Source organism: Tachypleus tridentatus, chromosome 10 (genome assembly GCF_004210375.1).
Source record: "Tachypleus tridentatus isolate NWPU-2018 chromosome 10, ASM421037v1, whole genome shotgun sequence".
In the NCBI taxonomy this organism is placed as follows: Eukaryota; Metazoa; Arthropoda; class Merostomata; order Xiphosura; family Limulidae; genus Tachypleus; species Tachypleus tridentatus.
In genome coordinates, this window is record NC_134834.1 from 89,376,889 (window position 1) to 89,378,812 (window position 1,924).

Consider the following 1,924-nt stretch of genomic DNA (forward strand, 5'->3'; position numbering starts at 1 on the left):
ATTACAAACATTTTAAAAATGTGTTTCTATTGTTTCATATGACAGCATGCAGTTTTCAACATATCTTATATTAATTTTCATTTACTTGTACTTGTGTAGGACAATAGTGTTACTAACATGTTTAAGTTATTGCCGAGTTTGAGTTATTGCAAATGTTTTTTATTCATATTGAACAAGACAACCAACTTTTTTTCTAATATACTGATTATAATTTTAGTTTCTACATTTAAGCGTACTTTTTACAGTTATTGTCCGGAGATAAAACATTTATTTGAATGCTGTGCGATAATTTAACATATTAGTTTGTTCGAAAATTAATGGCGAATTTTTATATCAAAGTTTTAGTCATTTATAGAGATGAGATACCTTTCTATTTTACGACTTCATATACATCATTGTAAAACTAAATCTTTCTTTTATTCGTTAGCATTTTTATTCTTTTCTAAAACATTATTTCCAATATATCATACTCTTACAATTCATGATGGGAAAAAAAAAGTTGCTCATAATTATTTTGCATGAATTCAAACTTGATCATAATACATCACAAACAGCTCGCAATATCAACCAGGCATGTGGCGAAGGAATCACCTACGAATGTACAGTGCAGAGTTGATTCCAAAAGTTCGTAATAGAAATGTCAGTCTTGGAGATAAGGAGGGCAGTTCTTGTGTTGTTGAAAACGTCCAATTTAAAGCATTAGTAGAAATAAACCTGTATCAAACTGTTCCAGAAATGGCACAAGAATTGGGTGTTGGTGTTTCCACAATTTCGGACCATCTCGAGGAAATTGGAAAAAATGAAACGCTCTACAAGTGGGTTGTTTCCACACGAACTGAGTGAAAAATCAGAAAAATCGCCGTTTTGAACTATGCTATATAGAAATTTTGTGCAACAGAAATGATCCATTTCTTGATCTAATTGTCAATTGTGATGAAACGCGGATACAAAAACAACAAAAAGTTGTCTACGCAATGGCTCAATCGCGACAAGACTCCAAAACACATCCCAAAGGTAAAGTTGTACCAACATAAGATTATGGTCACTGTATGGTGTTTTGTGGCAAGTGTTGTCCATTACAACTTCCTCAATCTGAGCCAGAATATCACTGCGTAGGTTTACTGTCAAAACTTGGAAGAAAAGCATTAATCAATCGCAGAGGACCAATCTTTCTTCATGATAATGCTCGGTCACACCTTGCTCATAAGACGCTCCAGAAGCTCAAAGAATTGGGCTACGAAACATTGCCTCATCTTCCTTACTCCCCAGACTTGTCGTCCCCTGACTACCACGTCTTCAAGCATTTGGACAATATTTTCATGACAGAATATTCAACAATAGAGCAGTAACATAGAATGGTTTGGTTTGTTTGTTTTGAATTTTGCGTACAGCTACGCGAGGGCTGTCTGCGCTAGCCTTCTCTAATTTAGCAGTGTAAGACTAGAGAGAAGGAAACTAGTCATCACCACCCACCACCAACTCTTAGGCTACTCTTTTATCAATGAATAGTGGGATTGACCGTCACATTATAACGCTCCCACCGCTGAAAGAGCGAGCATGTTTGGTGTGATGAGGATTTGAACCCGCAACCCTCGGATTACGAGTGGAGTGCTTTAACCACCTGGCTATGCCTAGCCAGCACAGAATAAGACTTTCACTTTACAAGTAAAAGTGTAAATATGTTTTTGAAAAGCGGACAAAGTCACTGAATGACTTTAAATAATTTATTTTTTTTCTAAAACTTTAGTTTTATCGTCATGTCATAAATAATGTTGTTTCTTATTGGCCATAGTGTGTAAATTCACTAGGTTCCTATTTTGATTAATAAAGTTGCTTTTGAATGTGTTTATATTTCTTATGAAAGTTAAAATTTAAAATCCGCCATTGATTTTCGAACAAACTAATAAAAGTTTGCACTTTCACT

General features: G+C 34.7%; 1 protein-coding gene across 1 annotated transcript; it reads left to right on the forward strand.

Annotated features, from left to right (window-relative positions):
- Positions 1 to 573: 573 nt before the first annotated feature.
- LOC143228397 (histone-lysine N-methyltransferase SETMAR-like) lies at positions 574 to 1,349 on the forward strand. The gene is made up of 3 exons (XM_076459661.1): positions 574 to 815; positions 899 to 1,014; positions 1,117 to 1,349. Exons 1-3 carry the CDS (start codon positions 574 to 576, stop codon positions 1,347 to 1,349), a joined length of 591 nt encoding a protein of 196 aa, XP_076315776.1.
- Positions 1,350 to 1,924: the final 575 nt, after the last annotated feature.